The sequence below is a fragment of the Lepidochelys kempii genome, chromosome 9 (assembly GCF_965140265.1).
Source record: "Lepidochelys kempii isolate rLepKem1 chromosome 9, rLepKem1.hap2, whole genome shotgun sequence".
Taxonomy (NCBI): domain Eukaryota; kingdom Metazoa; phylum Chordata; order Testudines; family Cheloniidae; genus Lepidochelys; species Lepidochelys kempii.
The window spans coordinates 90403606-90424502 of record NC_133264.1 but is presented as its reverse complement, the minus strand read 5'-3'; the positions used below and the strand labels follow the sequence as shown (position 1 = coordinate 90424502).

At 41.0% G+C, this 20897-nt stretch overlaps 1 protein-coding gene across 10 annotated transcripts in view; it reads right to left on the bottom strand.

Annotated features, from left to right (window-relative positions):
- Positions 1-20897, bottom strand: part of IL1RAPL2 (interleukin 1 receptor accessory protein like 2) — a 547775-nt gene that overhangs the window by 246174 nt on the left and 280704 nt on the right. For 9 of the 10 annotated variants that reach the window (XM_073358328.1, XM_073358323.1, XM_073358325.1 and 6 more), the window contains 2 exons: positions 15359-15632; positions 57-243 (listed from right to left, as the gene is read on the bottom strand). In XM_073358328.1, the coding sequence (XP_073214429.1) occupies positions 57-243; positions 15359-15632 (461 nt within the window). Of the gene's footprint in view, positions 1-56; positions 244-1567; positions 1734-15358; positions 15633-20897 lie in introns of those variants that run through there. The other variant, XM_073358332.1, reaches the window with a different exon arrangement.

Below are 20897 nucleotides of genomic sequence, written 5' to 3'. Positions count from 1 at the left end.
AACAAAGAAAGTAATTGTATATATTCAACAAAATGCTAATTAGATAGCCATGTTACCTTGTACCATACTACTTCTGGCTCTTGATGTGATGTTTTATAATCCTCAATATCAGGGCAGGAGATTATCTTTCTTTTCGTGACTTCTGATTTTTCCAAATATCGGATCTGGCTGTTGTAGCAAAGCCCAGATTCATTCTCAGCCACTGTCAAGGACATTGACACCTTCATGCAATAGGTGGAGTTTCTGCAAGAACAGAGAAGAGTTTTACACTGATAGCTTAGTTTTTACCACGTCTGTTTCAAAAGTATCGGCTTTGTCATCAAGATCTCACCTTCATGATTCAGGAACACACTCAAATAAGTCACTGTAATGTTATGCAATTCAGGTGTTAAGAAAATATTAAAGAGATGCAAATTAAATATGAAGCATCACACAGAACTTACATTCGCCAAGGCAATTTCTTTTATCGAGCTCAGTGGCATAATTGTAGTGATCCTCATTACCAGATAAGAGAAGAATGTTCAACTCCCAGAACTGGTTTCAGCTCCCCAGCAGGAGTTACTGTGCTATTAACTAGAGGAAGGGGAGTATATGTAGGTAGTATAATTTTTCAGAGATCTGAGAGGCACTGAAGACCATGAAAAGAAGTCCCATCCCACTTGAGCTCCTTCAATGGTAAGGGTGCAGGGCCTCAAGGTTTGGAGCAAAAGAATTTATATGTATTACCTGCAAGCACCTCTAAAATGAAGGCCAGCACTGCCTCAAAAGTCGGTGGAGGAGGCATAACCAGGCAACTGAGGGACATGCTAATCAGCACACCCCCTTTCAGGCAGCTTTCACTGGAACATCTCCTATAGATCCCAGAGACACCACCTCCCTTCCCCTCAGGGTGACTCCAACCTAGAGTACACTGGGATGCAATTTGCTCTCCTCTGAGTCAGTGGTACTAAATCATGCATAAAATGCAGGAATAATTCCTTCCACTGAAGGAATGATTGGTGAAAGTCTATGGCAAGAGGTCAGACCGGACAGAGATAGTGGTCCCTTCTGGCATTAAATCTATGATCCTACAATTATAATTTCCAAAAAAAAACAGAGAGGGTGAAGTCCAGGAAAGTGTGCATGAGTGAAATCCAACTGTTCTTGTTTTTCTTGCTGTCAGTCCAGAATAAATGTTAATGACCAAGCTACATGCTTCCTGAATATGAAAATCAGGTTAAAATGGAAATGCTTATAGACTCACAACTTTAACAGAGTTAGCAGCTACCACAATAACAACTCATGCTGATATTTATCACGGTGTTACTGTCAAGCATTTACAGTTTGTGCAAGAGTGGTGCAACTCAGACTGTCAGATTCTGGTTTTCATTAGAAGGGATGGGAAACACAGTCCTTTAAGAACAGACTACAAATTACGACAGACATTATAATGAGGGCTCTGTTTCCCATCATGCATCACTTTGTCACTTTAAGTTTTCCGGAATCAAAGAGGTCTGGGGTAAGACTGATACACTGCCTGGCTACAATATCACGGAGAGTGCTGGAGAGTTCCCGCTGAAGAAATTACCGCTTTGCTTCAGTATTCTTCTGCGGCGACTGTGTTTCAGATTGTTTTAGCTGGTACAAAATAGAGGGCAGCACTGCAAATACATTTTGCCCCATTCTCCTGGGGAATGATCAATGACCACATGGTCAAACCTCTGACACTGACATCAAGATGATGAATCCTCAAATTAGACTTATGAGGAGTTTCAACTGAAAAAGACAAATACCAGTTTATCGCATTGCAAATCTTTTGTTGCACATCATTATGGTAATAAAATGTCACATGGAACAGCACGTGTGGAGCCTGCAGCTAGAAATATACTAAAGACGTGTCACTGCGTTTTTCCTCTGACAGAGGCTTTTTAATTTTTGTTGTTGTTTTATTTAATCTAAAGTATAGTTGTCAGAGCTGAAAAATAAACATTTTGGGAGGGGTTTTGAAAAGTCCCTGTGCAACTTAACAATAAAAATCAATTTTCTCCTAAAACATGTCTGTGTTTTTGAAAATTTCACCCTTTGTTCCTTGCATGGGGGAAAAATAATTATTTAAAGCTGAAGTTTGAAGCATATTTTGACGGAGCACTAAAAACCCACACAACAGCAGTGCATTTACTTTACCACTGATGCATGTATATAATTAGCAGCATTAAGCAATTGGTAATTATTAACTTACCTGGATGATTACACATATTCTTGATTACAAGACAGGTCACATACCCAGTAGAAATTATCAAGGCTCGTAAAGATAATGACTTTGGGGTTGTTATTCATTATTTGATATAATTTAATAGTGCTATATTTTCTGCTAACAATCTTTCATTATTTAGATTACATTTTGAACAGGGCCTGAGGCTAGTTCTATTTAAAATGCTTACTCCCTAAAAATGTAACATTCCTTTCACTAGTTACAATCGAATTGATCAGAGTTGAGGAAACTGACTGACTGGTGAGCAACATCACTTAAAAAAACCCAAAAACCTGCCAGAATAAGTCTATTCAAGCTCATGATAAATAAAGTCTTTACTAAGCCAACAACAATAGGCTTGAGAACTGGATGAACTATCTACCACTGGCTGCATGTGACCTGGTCTCTTTTCCTTGAGGATATTGATAGACTGGCCAATGTTATCCCTATATTTATTACCTCCGTTTTCCTTCTTTAAAAATAATGACGAATCTCATTAATTTGTATTATAGAAAGGAGGAACTTCTCCCAATACAATATAATGAAAACAAAGGTGGGCTGGTTGCACTGGGCCCCAAGCATGGAGGGAATAGGAGAGGAAGGTTACATATAAAGAGTAAATAGGGGAGGAATGTACTTGCAAAGAACACAGAAAAGTAACAAATAATCACTATTTTAGTGTTGCTATAGCAGATAAATGAAATTGACAAAATCATTTGTTTTCCACTGTGGATGGGGAGCTGGCTAGATGAAGGTTTGTAGACATGACCTTGAAAATAGATGAGTTTAGCAGGGAGTTTGCAAGTCAGTAGAAACAGTTGTTGATCAAGTACAACTCAAATGATCTTAGACCTTAATGGGATTTCAGAGCACTCATTTAATAGACAAGAGGTAGGCTCAGCATAGAGAACATTTCTGGTAGAAAATTAACTTGAGACCTTGAAAACGCGTCTTCTAAAGCATTATCACTTCTTAAAGGGTCTCAAGCTGCTCACTCTCCCATTGGGTTGACCTCCACAGGTTTCAGTTTCTTTAAGAGAAAGCACTACTAACAAGGAAAGGGAGAAGAAAGAGGAGGAAAAGACAGACCTTCTTTTTGCAAGGAGAAAGGATTTGGAAGTCTTAACATATTGGCACCAGAGGTTGTGATTCCCCATCTCAAAGTACTACTGTACTAATGTTTCCGCTCTCTAGACTGGAGAAGTGCACAGCTCAACAGTTTTGCTTTGCAGGAGTTTGTGAAACTATTTCCTTCTATCACAGTGTCTAGGTCTTTGCAATCCTCCTACTAAATTTTGCTTTGAATTATGGATTCAAACAAACTCAGAATCCAAAAGAAAACCATGGCCAAAACAGCAGCAGTGGTGGATTAGCTACAGGGCCAATGGGGCCCATGTACAGGGGCCCCGGCCAATTGGGAGCCCCTGGAAAAATGGGCACCCCTTCTTCCCCGACCCACTCTGCCTGCCTAGTGCTCCTGCTGGTTTTTTTATTTCATTATCATTGCAGAGCTATAGGTTGGTCACATATCCAAGGGCAGATGCAATTGTGAATACCACGAGGGGATTCATGGAAGCTGTGCCCAAGAAAGAACACAAGAACCAGGCTTCTAATGGAATGCAACATGCTGCCTGCTCATTTTAACTGTTGAACTCTATTCAATCTATGGCACTTTCATTGGCTCATTGTAACACTAATAGCAGCTATGTGCAGTTCAGCCTCCTGAGTCCATTCCCTTTAACTGAGTCTCCACAACTTGGGAACTTAGCAGCTTCTGACTTATAAAGAATACCAACCCATCATCTAGCTCTCTCTGAAAATCAAGAGCACTTGTTCTGCTAACAACTATCTGCAGGAAATTGCTTCCTTTACCAGACCCTGACAGTTTCCTGTTTTTCACTCTAGTCATTACCGGGAGAACTATCCAGGTAATCAATAAATTCCAGAATCTGAATTTATGTTGCCATTATTTGCAATACAAGCCCAACGTTACTTAATGGTTTCATGTGTGTCTGCAGATGGTGTCTCAAGTTGTTCTACACCAGTTCCATGAGGTTATAGTCTTCTGATCTGTTAGAGAAAAACATATAATTTACTATCATCATACAATTCTGAACACAGATATTGTATATTTCCTCGATTGGAAAAGTGTTTAATGTATGATATTATTAACTCTATGGGAGTCTTCACTAGGTTAGCACCTTATTCTTCTATGAGCCCTGCTGCGGCGTGTTTTGGGTCATTGCCTGCAGAAGATACCGACCATGCAAATCACACTTGGATTTGTATTTTCAAAGTTCTTGGATGTGCAAGCCCTTCTTTCTCCCCAGAATGTGATGCACATTGACTCCTTCAAGTTAAAAGGCAATACCTGCAAGAGAAAAAATTTAGTAGACACTTGACATCACTGTAGTTGTCTATTGAACCATAAACAAAGAGTACATATTCCTTCTGTTCCTCAGTGTATGTTACCTTGGCTTGGCACAACTCCAACCATTTCTGCAGAAGAGTTTGCTGTTTCTTTTACTGTTGTAATTCCAATCCCAACTCCTGTATCAAAAACCCAAATGCTACTTGGCTCATCATGTTCATCCTCTAATGTCTGAATGGCCCTCAGGATCTCACTAGTAAAAACAAAAACAGTTTAGAAACATTATCACAGAAAATTAGGTGCAGCATGTTATAGTTGCATCATGCTACAAGTCCATTTTACCATACCTTGTGTATTTTCTGATATTTCCTTTCCATGGGTCCTCCAATACACAGCTGTGGCCTTAATCCAGACTGAAACTCCATGCAAATTCCTATTCCTTCAAGCAGAAGAACTATTTGTGTTATGCTTATCTCAGCATTCTTTAGGTTTCTCCATTCTCCTGCACTGTTCCCTGGTAAGCTGTTCTCATTACACCATATGGTTGCTGTCATATGCACTGGATTCTGAAGTCAGAGGCAGGTTCATCTTGAAAAAAAACACTGTCCCAGTAGCCTATGTTTTAACATGCAGAAAGGATGTACCATTGGCCAAATACCAACAAGAAGAAACTTGTACTGGGCAAAGTCACTACAGGCCAACATAAAAGAGGAGTACGAATTGTGGTTTGGTTTCAAGATACCCAGAGACATCTCCACAGACGAACAGTCAGGAATACACGTTCTTAACAATGGCATCTAAGAGAGTAGTCTGCTCCTCATCATGCCCTCATTCATGTCATTAAGCAGAATGGATATTTTTTGGATTGAACAACTAATGCTTCTGAATTTTCTGAAGGCCCAGTATATTGGTCAAGGTTGATCTGTTACACATTAGTTTAACTTATCCTCATCTGTCCAGTGTTTAGATAGATTAGATCCCAAGCTAGGTTTCAGCAAATGCTCTCTTCAGAGGACATCGGCACACATTGGAGGGTAGACGACATCTAATGTTATCATTGACATGGGCACTCTCAAGAAGACCAAAAAACATGATGACAGGATTCCCCAGTAGCAGACTGTCTTCAAGACTCCCCACAGTAGGAAGTACAAGGAGCCAGTTTTCACCTTTATTATCTCCAGAGGAACTGACTGGCTCTACTGATCCGTTCACCTCAATAGGAGCTGTCTACCTGTCTTCTCCAGAAAGAAGATACCACCCCCCATCACCAAAATCACATAAATAAGGACTGCTCAGCATTAGATAGAGATAAAAACGAAGTCTTTTTCTCCTTTGGTAATGTTACTACTGCAATTGTCCTTTCAGACAGGTAACAATCTCTGAAAGCATTAAAACTTCTAAAAACAAGGTAAATTGTAAATACAAGATGAGATTATACAGAATGCAGCAAACTGCAGGAGTTGACTAGGAACATCAAAACTTCTATACTTTATCCGAGGTCCGAGTCCAACATTTTTTCTCTCACAGTAGCCGGCTTCAGAGGAAGAAATTCTGCAATAGGCCGCATATGCTCCCAGGGGAAATTTCCTCATAGCCACCAATAGCTAGAGGTTGACTTATGTCACGAAGCTTGAGAGCTTACATACCTTCCAAAGCTTTTATTCATTTATGTTTTAATATTTACCATAAGATCTCTGGATATTTTTGTTAAAATACATTCTGTGCTAGAAGAGCTACATTTCAGGAATAGCATGAAACTAAGGCCCTGAAACAACCACCCCCAGGAGATCCCCCCTCCAATAATGTGATTTTTAATAAGCTGCTAGTTAGAACCTATAGCACCTTCTCTTTTTATTCTAGTCCACCCCACACTGTGGGAAAATTAATGTGTCTGTTCCCCTTCATATCTTAATTAGACACAAACAAACTGAAGTTCAGGACAGCAGGTCTCTCTGAAGTGCTCTCTGCATAAGTACTGCTGAGCCTGACCAGTTCTGCTGCCTAAGGGAATAAAACCCCTAGGGGATACAGTCTTTCCTGGTGCATACAATTGACAACAGTGTATGCAACAGGAGAAAGAGAAGCTCCCTCAAATACAGACAACTGGGAAAACTAAATGAATGGATCATTTATTATTTGATAGGGTTAAAAAAAGAAAGCGTGCATGAAGAAAGCATAATGTGTGTTTAATTATGTTAATTTACAAAGAGAACTGCTCAAAGTCTTTCAGAAATTCCTCCTGTTAGTGACCTGTGAAAAGTGTTCATCAGTAAAAGAGAAATACATGACAGCAGATCAAATTCTCAGACACCTGGCAATTTAACAGAGTATTCCCCTTTGGACCCAGCACCCTACATTTTGACCAAACTGATTCCCTTTTACACGCTCTGGGTCTTTTGAGAATTGTGTCATTTCCTTTTACCCCTCAGTCAAATCAAATGTAATTAACTGTTACATGAAGGCCAAATCCTACTATCTCAAAGGACACTCCCCCCTCTGTACCATAAGGCAGAGGAAAACAAAGGAAAGGAAGGTCCCTTACTTTTGGAAGTACTGTGGCTGGTAATAGCTCACCTTACCTGATCCCTCTCTTTACAGTGTGTATGGTAACACCCATTGTTTCATGTTCTCTGTGTATATAAATCTCCCCACTGTATTTTCCACTGAATGCATCCAGTGAAGTGAGCTGTAGCTCACGAAAGCTTATGCTGAAATAAATTGGTTAGTCTCTAAGGTGCCACAAGTACTCCTTTTCTTTTTTTGGTGGTAGGGAGTGAGTACTGGCTGTGTGTCCCACTCTTCCCCAATTTCTCACCCTCTATCAAAAGTAAATGGTATAGGGGAACAAAGCATGGCTACTCCCTAAAATAACTGAAAGAGAGTTGGTCATTCATTCAGGAATGGATCCTGTAACACTGATAAACAAAGCTTGGAAATATGTTAGAAGGCTGATTCCATGTAAAAAGAGATTGTGAAATCCATGTGACTGCTAGAAAAATGTCATGGATGGGTTGGCTATGGAAGCCGACAACATGCCTTAACATGACTTGGGGTTCAGGTCTGTGTGTGATCAAACAGAGAGGTGCAATCAGACAACTGGTTAGATGGCCTTCTCTTGGATCGTGCTTGACTTATTGCTCCAGGATCATAAGCATAGGCGATGGAACTAGGAGTGCTGGGGGTGCTGCTACAGTCCCTGGCTTGAACTGGTTTCCATCATATTCAGGGTTTACAGTTTGGTTCAATGGCACTCAGCATCCCCACTATAAAATTTGTTCCAGCACCTCTGATCATAAGTAACAATGAGCGAGATGAACAATCTAAATGTAAAGACTTTAGTGAATTTGAAATGGTAACTTAGAAACCTTTTCACAGTAAATTATAGAGAAGGCACTTGCCAGATAGGTACATAGAAGCAGATATAGAGTGATTACGTTGAAACTCTAGCAACCTTTCAGAGGGATTTAGGAGAGTCTCCTTTCCTTTCACCCCCCCCCACTCCCCGCCAAATCCATGGAAACTTTAGCATAGGGTGTTTAAGTCCCCTCTGCAAGTCAAAGACTCTGCTGCCAACAGAATGAATGGCCATGTTAAAAACTTAGCTCATGAGATTAAGGTGCCTCATAAGGCAGTTTCATTAGCTTTGGGAGGACCATATTAACCCCACAACATAGATGTTTTAAAAGGGGGCTGCAGAGAAAGTGGCCTCATCATTCACGTATTTGTGGAGTGTTTTAGCCCTCGTACCTTTTTTGGACGCAAAGAATTTGTATAACCCCCCTTTTGTCTTTTGGCTGGTTGCAAAGGTTTTAATGGCAGTTCTTTATTTTATTTTATTTTTAACTTAAAAGACGGGATTTCAGAGCATTCCTGAGATGGACTATTTGTCGGAACCTCTTTGAAGTGTGTTCTTTAGCTCTGCTTGACTCCCATACGTGTAATGTGATATGAGGGGCCATCAGGTGAGAGAAGTCTTGCTGACACCCCTACAGAAAAACCCTCTAAGGTGGATTTGCATTGACTGTCTATATGTTCCTGTCAGGGTTCCCTCTCCACTCTGAACTCTAGGATACAGACGTGGGGACCTGCATGAGAGACCCCCTAAGCTTATTTCTACCATCTTAGGTTAAAAATTCCCCAAGGCACAAATTCTCCCTCGTACCTTGGGTTCAGTAACAATGCCACCACCAAGTGAATTAGACAAACTCAGGGAAAGGACCACTTGGAGTTCCTACTCCCCCCTAATATCCCCCCAAACCCCCACACCCCCTTTCCTGGGGAGGCTTGAGAATGAACAAGATGAACACAGACCAACCTTGGGTTTTTTTAGGACACTAAAAAACCCCCCAATCAGATTCTAAAAGAAACAGAACTTTATTATAAAGAAAAAAGGTAAAAGAAGCACCTCTGTAAAATCAGAATGGAAGATAATCTTACAGGGCAATCAGATTCAAAAACACAGAGGACTTCCCTCTGGGCCAAACTTTAAAGTTACAAAAAGAAAACCAGGAATTCACCTTCCTCTCAGCACAGAGAAAATTGAGATTGGGTGTTTTTCTAGAAGATCTTCTCTAGGAATTATTGCATTAATCTTGTCTCCTGCTAAAGAATTTCCACGCAGTCTCACAACATTACCTAAACACTTGCCTTTTTAATATAACGAACTCCAAAGATGTTCAGGTTCACTGAATCCCATTTAACTTAACTCCACAAGGTTTGTTGGGAATATTGTCAGTCTCTCACACCCTAGTCTGGGCTCATTTGCAAACAGTGAAACAGAGAATATTAACATTAAAGTTATCACCCCGGTATAATAAACTCTTATCCAATCACTGAAATATATATTTTTACCCATTGTCATCATCACAGTCATGTCAGCCTTTCCCTCATACACTCACTCCCACATACCCAACCCACCTTCCCCAGTGTCCTCACCCCACCCCACTAAATTGTTTTGTTGGCCTCGATCCTGCCAGGAGCTCTGAGGAGGCATTTTCCCAAACCCACTCAGAGCCCCCACAATAGAGCACAGAGCTTCTTGCAAGATTAGACCTTGATGTTGTACATTGCTGTACACTGTACTTCTTTTTGCACTGCATTGATCCTACTGTATGATTCTGGTAGAGGTGAAAGTAAGCCGGCATTGGCCAGTACACTGTGCCGGACTGGACTGGCTTCCCCAGGCCAGCAATTTAAAGGGCCCAGGGCTTCCCGCAGCGGCTGGAGCGGCCCGGGGCTCTCCTCAGCGGCCGGAGCCCCCCGATTTGAAGGGCCCGGGGCTCCCCGCAGTGACCGGAGCCCCGGACCCTTTAAATCGCCTCCTGAGCCCTGCTGCCGGAGCCCTGGGGTAGCGGCGGTAGGGCTCCGGCCGTGATTTAAAGGGCCTGGGGCTCCGGCAGCTGTGGGGAGCCCCGGGCCCTTTAAATCATCGCCCAAGCCCCGCTGCGGGAGCCATGAGGTAGAGGCGGCAGGGCTCTGGTGCTGATTTAAAGGGCCCGGTTGCAGTGGCCAGACCCCAGGCCCTTTAAATCGCCCCTGAGCCCCGGGGCTCCCAGCCGCCTCTGCAGCTGGTAGCTCCAGGGGTGATTTAAAGGCCTGGGACTCCCAGCCACTGCTAGTGCAGCCGAAGCCCCGGGGCCTTTAAATCTTGATTTAAAGGGCCCAGGTATTTAAAGGCCCCGCCTCTTCCGGTTGAGGCCACGCCCTCTGCTCAGGACTCCAGCATACCGGTAAGTCCTTTAAGCTACTTTCACCCCAAGATTCTGCAGTTAGTTTATAAAAGGCAATACTTGAAACAAATTATAGATGTTTCTACAAAATCATCTTCTGCAATTCCTGCTTTTCAGCTGTGACCTTCATATTCTTGCAAACTAAGTGATCTTGATTAAGGATTGTAAAATGGAAACATCTGCTTAAAAAACAAAACAAAACACATTTTAATTTCAGCTTGATCAGTTCAAAATCTTTTACAGAGTTTGTGGTGTGACTAGTCCATCACAATAACATTATTATATTTCAGAGTATTACATCTAACCCAATTGTAATGAAATGAAAATAAATTACTATTGCTCTTTCCTCAGCTATTTTAAGCTACTTCTAATTTTATAAACAACAAAAGCAAGGATTCATTACCAAATTTTTGGAAGAAAAAAATAAATTTATTCAAGCAAGAAATGTGGTCTTTTATGTATAATTACAAGACATAATGCTGTGAAACACAGTACTCCCACATAAATCTGAAAATAGGGGGGAAAATCTCTAATTACATAAGAAAGTTTTGGCCTAAGCAGCAAAACCGCAGAACTGACATAGAAGACATTACTGCTGCATAAAACATTCCAAAAAGCCTGACAGATAGTCTTTATGTCTGGAAGTGAGGAGAACACATTCCTTATTTAAGAAATTGCCTATTTCTTACCAAAACTATTTGTCACATAAATGAACAAAGTGTGCTGAAATCTCCCATGTAAATGTGTGTCCCAGAACTTGAGCTCATAAGATTTTTTCTAATGTTTGCTTGTGTCAAGCTGTCTTGACTATCTTACATGAAAAATGTACATGTCTGTTGAAATACGTAATTCAGTGTCTTTACATAACTGTTCCATAATGCAACTGTCATAAAAAATAATGGTTCTGTCATTTGTATTATACTAATTACAGAGGTAGCATTATAAATTCCGGATTCGCTAAGAGTTAATCACACAGTGGTATCAGACCACATTTCCCCTCTCCACATCCACTAGTAAATAACTTTGAAATATGTTGGCAAATGTTGACTTTCTAATAGTAACCATTAACTTTACATTTAACACTTTCTGGAAAATATTTATAAACCAGACACTAAAGTGTCACCACAAGTTTGAGAGTTACCATTTAACTGCTAAAGATCCAGATTCGACACAGTTTTGACTTCAAGTGAATGTTCAAGTCAATATAATCGGTTGCTTTGTCTCTTTTCTCCAGCTCTGAGGATACAAAGATTGTTCACAGATGCAGGAGCCGATCTAGAAGGTCTCTCTGCAGAATCAGGGGCTATGTTTGCTATCCACCCAGAACAATGGAGCCATGGTCCCAACTGAGGCCTTTGGATACTGCCCTCTTATAAATGTTTACTATTACTCTTACAACTGCTACTACTAATAATAATAGAGTGCGGTGGGTTCATCTTTAGTCCAAACTAGATGTTAGTCCACAGCACAAAACAATCAAAACATCACAGTCCTATATTGCTGGTAGCCTCTAGCAGGATCAGAAGCAGATAAAATAAGGTAGAAGCAAGTCAGTAGGCGCTAGTGGAAATGCAGATAGGAGCTGTGGAAGTTTCTAGGCTCTTTCCAGTTCTATTAATATGCCACCAACATAAGCACTAATGTTCTCCAAATGTATGTACAATTTTAAACTACAATGGGTACCAATATGTTTTTGAATTAAATTCAGTGGTTTCAGCCATGGACTCTCAGTGAGCTTCATAGCCAGCTTGACTGAGAAGGTAAAAGACTTTATCTTCCATGTTCACAGAATTTTTATTCAGTACTGAAGTCACGCTTAACTTGTCCTTTGTAATGGTACTTCATCCTTCTGTGATCAAACAGGCTGAATGGAATATGTCCTGAGGGAAGAATGATGTCACATTTTGGGAGTAATGGCTACATCTTCACAACCACAAGAATGGCCAAAAGGGAAATGTATGTTTCTTGTTCATCTCTGTGGTAAATGGGAACTTCTAGATGCTAGCTCCTCCTGACTACAAATGTGTCTGTTTTACATCAGCTGAGTTGATCTGTCTTCAACATATAAATGTTCCCCATTTGCCCCTCACAGTAGGTATGATCCTTTGCCCCATATCCTGCTAACTAAACAAAATCAAGCTCTGATTACCAAATTCTTCAGGAAAGTGCATCACTTGAGCTTTAATCATTTAAAGTTTGATCCAACAAACCTTTTCTCATGTAAATAATTCTTATGTATGTGGGTAACTTCAATGGGACCACCCGTGTCAGTAAGGGTTTTGCAGGATCTACCCCTTTGTTTGCTCCTTGATGCTTTTCATTCCAGACATAGGATGGGTTTTTTAATTAATATTCAGCTTAAAAGTCAAATTTTTCTGTGGAAAGCAGATCTTTTCTGCAAAAATTTCCATTTTGTTGATACCGCGAGCGTCTGTCAAAAAAGAAGTTCAACCGACATTTTTACAACCAGCTATGGATGGTTAGGTTTGGACGAAAATATTCTGCTGCCTTGGGAATGCTCAATAGACGGCCTGAGACGCAGAATCATAGAATATCAGGGTTGGAAGGGACCTCAGGAGGTCATCTAGTCCAACCCCCTGCTCAAAGCAGGACCCATCACCAATTAAATCATCCCAGCCAGGGCTTTGTCAAGCCTGACCTTAAAAACTTCTAAGGAAGGAGATTCTACCACCTCCCTAGGTAAGGCATTCCAGTGTTTCACCACCCTCCTAGTGAAAAAGTTTTTCCTAATATCCAACCTAAACCTCCCCCACTGCAACTTGAGACCATTACTCCTTGTCCTGTCCTCTTCTACCACTGAGAATAGTCTAGAACCATCCTCTCTGGAACCACCTCTCAGGTAGTTGAAAGCAGCTATCAAATCCCCCCTCATTCTTCTTTTCTGCAGACTAAACAATCCCAGTTCCCTCAGCCTCTCCTCATAAGTCCTGTGTTCCAGACCCCTAATCATTTTTGTTGCCCTTCGCTGGACTCTCTCCAATTTATCCACATCCTTCCTGTAGTGTGGGGCCCAAAACTGGACACAGTACTCCAGATGAGGCCTCACCAATGTCGAATAGAGGGGGACGATCACGTCCCTCCATCTGCTTGCTATGCCCCTACTTATACATCCCAAAATGCCATTGGCCTTCTTGGCAACAAGGGCACACTGCTGACTCATATCCAGCTTCTCGTCCACTGTCACCCCTAGGTCCTTTTCCAAAGAACTGCTGCCTAGCCATTCGGTCCCTAGTCTGTAGCGGTGCATTGAGTTCTTCTGTCCTAAGTGCAGGACCCTGCACTTATCCTTATTGAACCTCATCAGATTTCTTTTGGCCCAATCCTCCAATTTGTCTAGGGCCCTCTGTATCCTATCCCTGCCCTCCAGCGTATCTACCACTCCTCCTAGTTTAGTACCATCCGCAAATTTGCTGAGAGTGCAATCCACACCATCCTCCAGATCATTTATGAAGATGTTGAACAAAACCGGCCCCAGGACCGACCCCTGGGGCACTCCACTTGACACCGGCTGCCAACTAGACATGGAGCCATTGATCACTACCCGTTGAGCCCGACAATCCAGCCAACTTTCTACCCACCTTATAGTGAATTCATCCAGCCCATACTTCTTTAACTTGCTGACAAGAATACTTTGGGAGACCGTGTCAAAAGCTTTGCTAAAGTCAAGAAACAATACATCCACTGCTTTCCCTTCATCCACAGAACCAGTAATCTCATCATAGAAGGCGATTAGATTAGTCAGGCATGACCTTCCCTTGGTGAATCCATGCTGACTGTTCCAGATCACTTTCCTCTCATGTAAGTGCTTCAGGATTGATTCTTTGAGGACCTGCTCCATGATTTTTCCGGGACTGAGGTGAGGCTGACTGGCCTGTAGTTCCCAGGATCCTCCTCCTTCCCTTTTTTAAAGATTGGCACTACATTAGTCTTTTTCCAGTCATCTGGGACTTCCCCCGTTCGCCACGAGTTTTCAAAGATCATGGCCAATGGCTCTGCAATCACAGCCGCCAGTTCCTTTAGCACTCTCAGATGCAACTCGTGAGAAGCAGTGAGATACACAGGACAGGCAGGACCACCTCAGCAGCATGACCAGAGATATTTCTTTGAAGCGATTGTGGTGCAATATTGAAAACACATACAGCACTTGTGAAGTCCTTTGTATTTCAAAGTAGAGTCAGTTAAAGGAACATTTATGCATCTTTTAAAAAAATCAAAGAGCCTTCCTAGTTTGCCCTATAAACGTATGTTTAGGACAGGCACTACTATGCAAGTTAAGGCCCCAAATCAGCAAGCCATCCCTTATCAGCAATGCTCTTAAAAACATGCACAACTCAAAGCACATGTTTATGTCCCAACTGATTTACATATTCTCATTTACATTTACGCTTATGTGCCTTGCAGAATCGAGGCCTCGGGAGGCACACTAAACATTCGATCAACATGTATCGCTGCAAACCAGAATAAACAGATTTTCAAATCAAATAGAACTTTGACTGTCACTTCCACAATGTCAGGGCCATTCAGACCAGGTTATGAGCTGTTAAGCCATTTTAAAATGTTAACTCACTCTTGATAGACAGAGGTCACAAAAATACCATGAGAAAATGATAATCTGTGATTACTGTCTGTCAGTTATGGGATTTGCTCTTGATTTGCCAAACAGCTTTATTTGATCAAAATGTTTGTTTTGGTTTAAGCCTTCAGAATTGAGCTGCCGCCACACCCTCCCTCCCCTTTTTCGTGACTAAGTTAGAAACCTTTGAAAATCGGTCTCAATGAAGGAAGTGATGACATATTTAATTACAGCTATTGGAACAGATCATCATAATTGTTTGAGAAATTGTAATTCCAAGACAATGCAACAATCTGAAAAACAATCAGGAAAAGAAAGATAATGAGTATATATTAATTGGTAGTACCTTTCAGTCCTGAAATAGCTAAATTTAAGCATTGCCTTAAATAAGAAAAACTATAGAAATGTATTGTTATATTCAACACAATACCCACCTTAAAACACACGTGTAGAATCCACTGTCTTGCAACTCAGCTGAATGAAACCATATTGAATCTTCATCCTTGCTCATCCTAACTTCCGAAAATATAATGGGTTCTTCTAAATCTCCTTTGTTTTTGTACCACATAAGCCTAAGACCTGTGCTTTGGGCCATGCTATAATTAGTCCTGATATAGCTGTAGAAAAGGGCACATTTCACTCGGACTGGTTCACCTGCCAAAGCCATGTATGTCTTGAGATCCACTGACCAGTCAATGCAACCATCAACTGAAAGGAAAACAATAAAAGAAATATTAGATACAGACATATTTTTCAAGATAGTGAGAGACAACCTGTGAAATGCAATAAAATCAATCAAAAAGAAAAGGATCTTTATTTTTAAGCCATTGTGAATCATCAGTCACAGTTAACCACAACTGAAGGTTTTCAATAGATTTTAGTTTGATGTAAAAACAAAAAAAAAAATTCATTTGTAGAGTGCATTTTAGCTCCATTCAGTTCTATTTCCTCTTTAAAATTTCATTACTTCCACTAACTCTTTAATAAATAAAGAAGTGTTTTTACCTTAGCTACTTGACCTGAAAAACCAGTTTAGAGGTCTGTAATTGATGAAAATGCATGTTAGCATCTGATCTCAATCCACCCCCTAAACCTCTTCCTCTCACCTCTTCTAATGATCTTTGTCACTGTCACAAGGTGCTTCTTCAGCTACCCTGTGAGCTGTGCTGTGTAGCCTATTTTTATAGTCTCCAAATCACAAACACACAGTCTTTCTTCTGGGAACTTGTCCCTGATGCCAGGTCACCATTCAGTCCACCCCTTCTGGGGTTACAAAGTCCAACTGGACCACTGTCCAAATGCTGTCTCCAGGCTGCATTTGGATCTGGCTCTGGTCTCTGTGCCACTATACCAGTGGCTGGGAGGGGAACCCACCACACCGGGTTCCAGCCCAGTGACCCTATAACCAGCAACCCGGGTCTTCTCAGTCCCCATTCCTGCTGCTGTTTCACTGGGTTCCATCCTACCCAGCCTCTCTATCTTAGATTTACGAATGGATCTTATTCTACTCCCCGTAGCTACTTCACCCCTATCCTAGTCTCTTACTCCAGGGCAGGATTGAGGGCTTACTTTCCCCCTGGACTTGCTCCTTTTCCCTACAACCTCCCTCAACCCAGTGTGACAGCAGTCTCCTTGCTCTATAGCCCCCTTCTGTTTTCACCTTCCTCGCTGTATAATGCTTTTGCAGCCCTTCTCCAGCTAGGCTTCACTCCGAATTAACCCTGGCCCTCCTTGTCTCAGGCGATGCCCTGGCCTCTCAGGCTCTTGTTAGCCCTATCAGGACTGGTACTGGGAGCACAACACAGTAGCAATAATTAGATGTGACATAATCCACATCTTTATAATTTTATTTTGAAGTCCATTACACAAGGCTGTTTCTAAGCACTAATTAAGTTGCATGCATGTGTCTTATACGGTAGGATACCTTTACTGTATGCTGTGCAATGCAATCGTGTTTAATAGAGCAACGCGGAAGATGTGGCTGGGGTCCTTTTGATGTCAGATTATGTTCTTTGGTTAAAATTTCTTTTAACTGGATTTCCAGGCTCTGTAGCTTTGATAATTCACTTTAAAAATGCAATTGACTACCACTTCTCAATCTCTTTCACTACAATCTTCTTTAGTAATGGGAAACATTAAGGTCCAAATCCAGCAATTGGTTACATATTTGCTGACTGCAATCAACAGGGCTTTGCAAGGGCTCAGTAGTCCACAATTTGCTGCTTGATGCCTAACATAGGTACATTGGATCAAAGATTTATCCTTTATGTAATTCCATTGACTTCAGTGGGATTACATGAGGGATTGATATCATCCACAGGCCAGCTGGTATATATCCATGATATACAGATGATATATTTCAGGGTAGATCCATTGAGTTCGATGTAGCCATACTGATTTTCATCCACTGAAGGTTTGGCTATGTTTTGCAACCACGGGACCTCTTTCTGTGTGTATCCAATACCCATCTCTATAGGATATATGTTTAATTTCTTTCAATTACTCTGACAGCTATTCTTTATTTCATGCATACCTCTAATTGCTCTGACACATTAACTATTATTTTTTCATTACCTTCCTAAAGGAATGTACAAAGCCATTTCTTAAATTGTTTATTTGCTGGGATCTCAAACCGAGTCCATGAGCTTTGGATCAGTTAGTAATTCCATCATTGATGCATGAGCCAGAAAAGATTCCAGTGTGGTTCAGCAAAGCTGACCACAGTAAACACGAATAGACTCTTATGGCTCTGAATACACACAAAGCATATCAGGTGAGTAAGAAGATCCCGTTCTTACAGAGTCATTTTTCAGAGGAGTCTCACAATTTAAAGGTATTAGGAAAAAAGTTTGCATTTAGAACCTAGTCAAAATCGGAAAATGCTGCTTCTGAAGCAGAATTTTGAAGATCATTCATTTTTTTTTTACTATTTCTGTCAAGACATTTTCAATTCTTTTTCATCCTGTGTCTTAGCACTTCCATGTCCACTAGCTCCTCACTGAACAACTGAAACAAACATTAAGCATCCTTTAACTCCACCTTATCAATTCATCTATTTTCCAATTTCAGGAGGCATATTTTCCCCCTTTTTCATTATTTCTCCCTCCCTCTATTATTTTAACTTGAAAGTTGAGGTTAGTTTGACTCTGCAAAGTACATTAGAATAATGCAGTGTGCATAAAAGACACTATGAAGTCAAGTGGTAGTTCAGAGCCAAGTTACAAAGGAAGAAGACTGGCTGAGACTTTCCTACCGCAGCTACTAGTATAATAATCTGGAGACACTATGGGACAGATCCTCAGCTGGTTTCAGTATTATTTATTATTTGTATTACTGTAGCACCTAGGAGCCCCAATCATAAACCAGGACCCCATTGTGCTAGGTGCTGTCCATACAGAGAACAAAAAGACAATCCCTGCTCCAAAGAGCTTACAATCCCTGCTCCAAAGAGCTTACAATCTAAGTATGAAGGACAACAGATGGATATATACAGACAAGTACAAAGAAACAAAAAGATAGTGGGAGGCATTGTGGCCTAGTGGACAGACCAGTAGACTGGGATTTGGGAGACCTGGGTTATGTTCCGTTATGGGAATAATGATACTGACCTCTTTTGTAAAACACCTTGAGCTCTTTGGATGAAAAGTGCTATATAAGAGCTATTATTATTATTAAAACAATATTGTCTCACTATTTGTCATACATTTATAAATTTGTTATAGCTCCAGAGAAGCCAATGGAGCTCCGACAGTTTACACCAGCTCAGGATCTGTGTATCAAAAGGAAAAGGAAAGCAAAACACACTGGACACTAGACTCTTTCCCCCCTCCTCTAATTGTATCCAAATACAACAAAGAGCAAACCTGCAACTGGGCTCAGACTAGTCGGACACCAGAAGCAGCAGTGATCAGACTATTTGGACACCAGATGCAGCAGTGGAAGGGGAGATGTTTGTGCATGTGACGCATCACGCCATTGTTTCTGCCCATGTGTGGGTTCTTCGGTTCATTTCCTCAGCTAGATAGCCAACTTGCTTAAAGGAGCATTCTGTGAGATGCTAATTATGGAGAGCAGAGAGATGTCAAGAACTGACTGAAAATGAGGTAATGATTTGTAATAGGGCTTCTAACATTTGATGACATTTAGAAAAAAAAATCTTGCAGTGAGCATGGACTAAATCTTAATTATCGGAGAAAGATTAATCAAACAGAAGATGACTTTCTCCCCCCCTAACTATTTTCCCTCTTGTTAAAAAGCATAATCAAGAATGCTTCCTCTTATGTAGCCGGAGAGGCTAAAATCTAGGTCAGGCTGCCTAAGCTTATGTGTAGCTGGAATTTTTCTCCTTGCTTTGCTGTCAATCACTGAAGTGTATGAATTGTTAGATTAATCTGGAGCATTCTCAAAGCAGTCATTAGAAATGACTGGAGCTGCTAAGGCGGAGTTTGACACTCTATTATCAAGAACTAAGTTTGCCATCATTTGTGTTGGGCTTGCTCTTGCTATGTGGTATTTCCATGGCAGTAAGGAGAAAAAAATGAATGACATTAAAGAAAAGCCAGGAGAGGCATTGTGCTATAGAATAAATGTATCTGACATGTGTTCTTTCCAACCCGATAATCTACTGCTTCTTAAGAAGGGCCTCATCTAAAGCCCATTCAAGTCAATGGCAAACTCATATGTATTTTAGACATTTGCTGTACAACAATAAAGAGAGTTAGTTAAAATATCTTTTCAGCATTCTGAGCAGTGAGAGTACACTGAGAGTACAACAAACGCTGTATATTACCTTTCACAGAGGGTCAGTGACATGCATCGAAACAACAAACTATACCTTCCAGTACAGTCCCATTTTCCATTCATCATAAAATAAACATATCACTATCTAGCTCTTTCCCTATTCTCAAGTCCCTTCTGAGGAGCTGGAGCTGTTGTGTGCTGATTCCATGTTCCACAGAGATGGTTGCATTTCTGTGGCTCAAAAGACCCATAATTAGGGCTGGTTTCTTGTTGGGGAGGCTGCCTCCCCTACTGCTCCGCCGGAACTGATCACCTGCCAAAACCATACTCTTTCCCACTGGCTGAGGTGAGGGCCCTTTAAAGATGACTTGGTCTGGTACAGCATTTCCTTCTTCCACATGGATCAGTCTCTGGCCAGAAAAATAGAGGAGGGAAGGGTGTGGCCTGTTTGGAATGACAGTTTAATAGCTTTTCTGGTGTACTTTAAACAAGGGAAACACTTGTGGACAGCAGAAGGGGAGTAGGAGAGAGTTGAGCTCCAGCAGTTCCATGAGTCAAATCAATTTCTTCCACTTCCCATTGCAATATCCTGAACAATGCACTACATTGGTCAACGTTGGCTAGCTATATGCTAGATCTGATTTAAGTCAATTTTCCACAAGCACCAACTCAGGGAATGGAAGTCAATGAGAGATGAAAGACATAAGCTATTATTCCAATTTCTTTCTCATGTAGGTGATGCTGTTTTATCATCTTTTAAATAATATAGCAAATTTTATTTCTGTTTTATTTCCTGTCACTTCCAGAACTCGGCAGTAATTCCTAATGCATGCATTCTGTGATTTTCAAGAGAGTCCTAATGGAGTTTGCCATCTAATTTTCATTGGCTTTCAATGGTATTTGATACCTGAACCCCTTAGAGTCCTCTGAAGATGCCAGTTCTAGTTGCTTCTCTAGTGAAATTGTTTACAGACCAGATGCAATCAATATAGCTTAATGTTATCCCCATAATGAAGAACTGGATGATGCCTTCAATAGTGAAGTGAAAGGGAAGACTTTAAATATATACAGTGAATTACAAATTAACTTTGCTGCCGACAATCTCCTGTATTTCTGTGTTAGCATCCTACAATGTGTATTGCATTTCCTCCATTTTCTAGTGATTTAACATGATTGTTATTATAAATATACCTAGTGGTCTAGGGAATCTGGGTGCATTTTACATGAACCATA